General features: G+C 39.8%; 1 protein-coding gene across 1 annotated transcript in view; it reads right to left on the reverse strand.

Moving 5' to 3' along the window:
* LOC114616234 (sterile alpha motif domain-containing protein 3-like) overlaps positions 1–552 on the reverse strand; it is a gene marked incomplete at its 5' end in the record, with an annotated part of 27,655 nt that extends 27,103 nt beyond the window's left edge. Inside the window, 1 exon segment of the mRNA XM_028761744.1 lies at positions 468–552. Coding sequence (XP_028617577.1) covers positions 468–552 — 85 coding nt within the window.
* Positions 553–772: the final 220 nt, after the last annotated feature.

A 772-nucleotide genomic window follows, 5' to 3' on the forward strand; every position in this document is an offset into this window, starting at 1 on the left:
AGAGAGAGAGAGAGAGAGAGAGAGAGAGAGAGAGAGAGAGAGAGAGAGGCAAGATGAGAGCACAAATTCAATTCTACACAAGGAACTACAAGCAACTAACAAATTCTGAGAGTGGGAGAAATAGTCTTCCCCAGGAAAGAGAGCAGCAGTCGGTTATACAATACCAAGTGGACAGAGCCTGGAAAACATATACATGAAAGTATTGTACAGACTGAGCAGTTGTATTTAGGAATATATATTCATATATGAATATCCATATAAAACAAGAAAAATGAGCCCATGAATCTAAAAGTGCAGGGAATGTATGAAAAGGTTTGAAGGGAGGAAATGAGTCAATGATATAACTATAATCTCAAAGATAAAAGAAAAATTAAGAAAATGAAGACATTATAGCCAGAGTGGAGAATGGAAAGCTCTCATTTCAAATGGATTGAGAGGAACAGGGTGGTGGGTCCACAGTCACTTACGAAGCCACAGCCGTCCTCATCCAGGAAAGGGTGGGCCTGCAGCAGAGCATTGACAGCGTCGTTGTACTGTTGAGTGGTGGGATACCTGTTTACCACAGCAGATAAGATAGAGTTCATTTCCAGCAGTCCCCAGTTAAGGTGAGTCTAAAGCACATACAGGTTTCTAAACTTTCTCTTACTATGGTGTTCTTGTCTGTGTGTGTGTGTGTGATGCGTATGTATTTATAATGTATGTATGCATGTATGTGTATGTGTGTATATGTGTGTATATGTGTATGTCTGTGTATGTGTCTGTATGTATTATG

This window comes from Grammomys surdaster, unplaced genomic scaffold (genome assembly GCF_004785775.1).
Source record: "Grammomys surdaster isolate TR1022 unplaced genomic scaffold, NIH_TR_1.0 311028, whole genome shotgun sequence".
NCBI classification, from domain to species: domain Eukaryota; kingdom Metazoa; phylum Chordata; class Mammalia; order Rodentia; family Muridae; genus Grammomys; species Grammomys surdaster.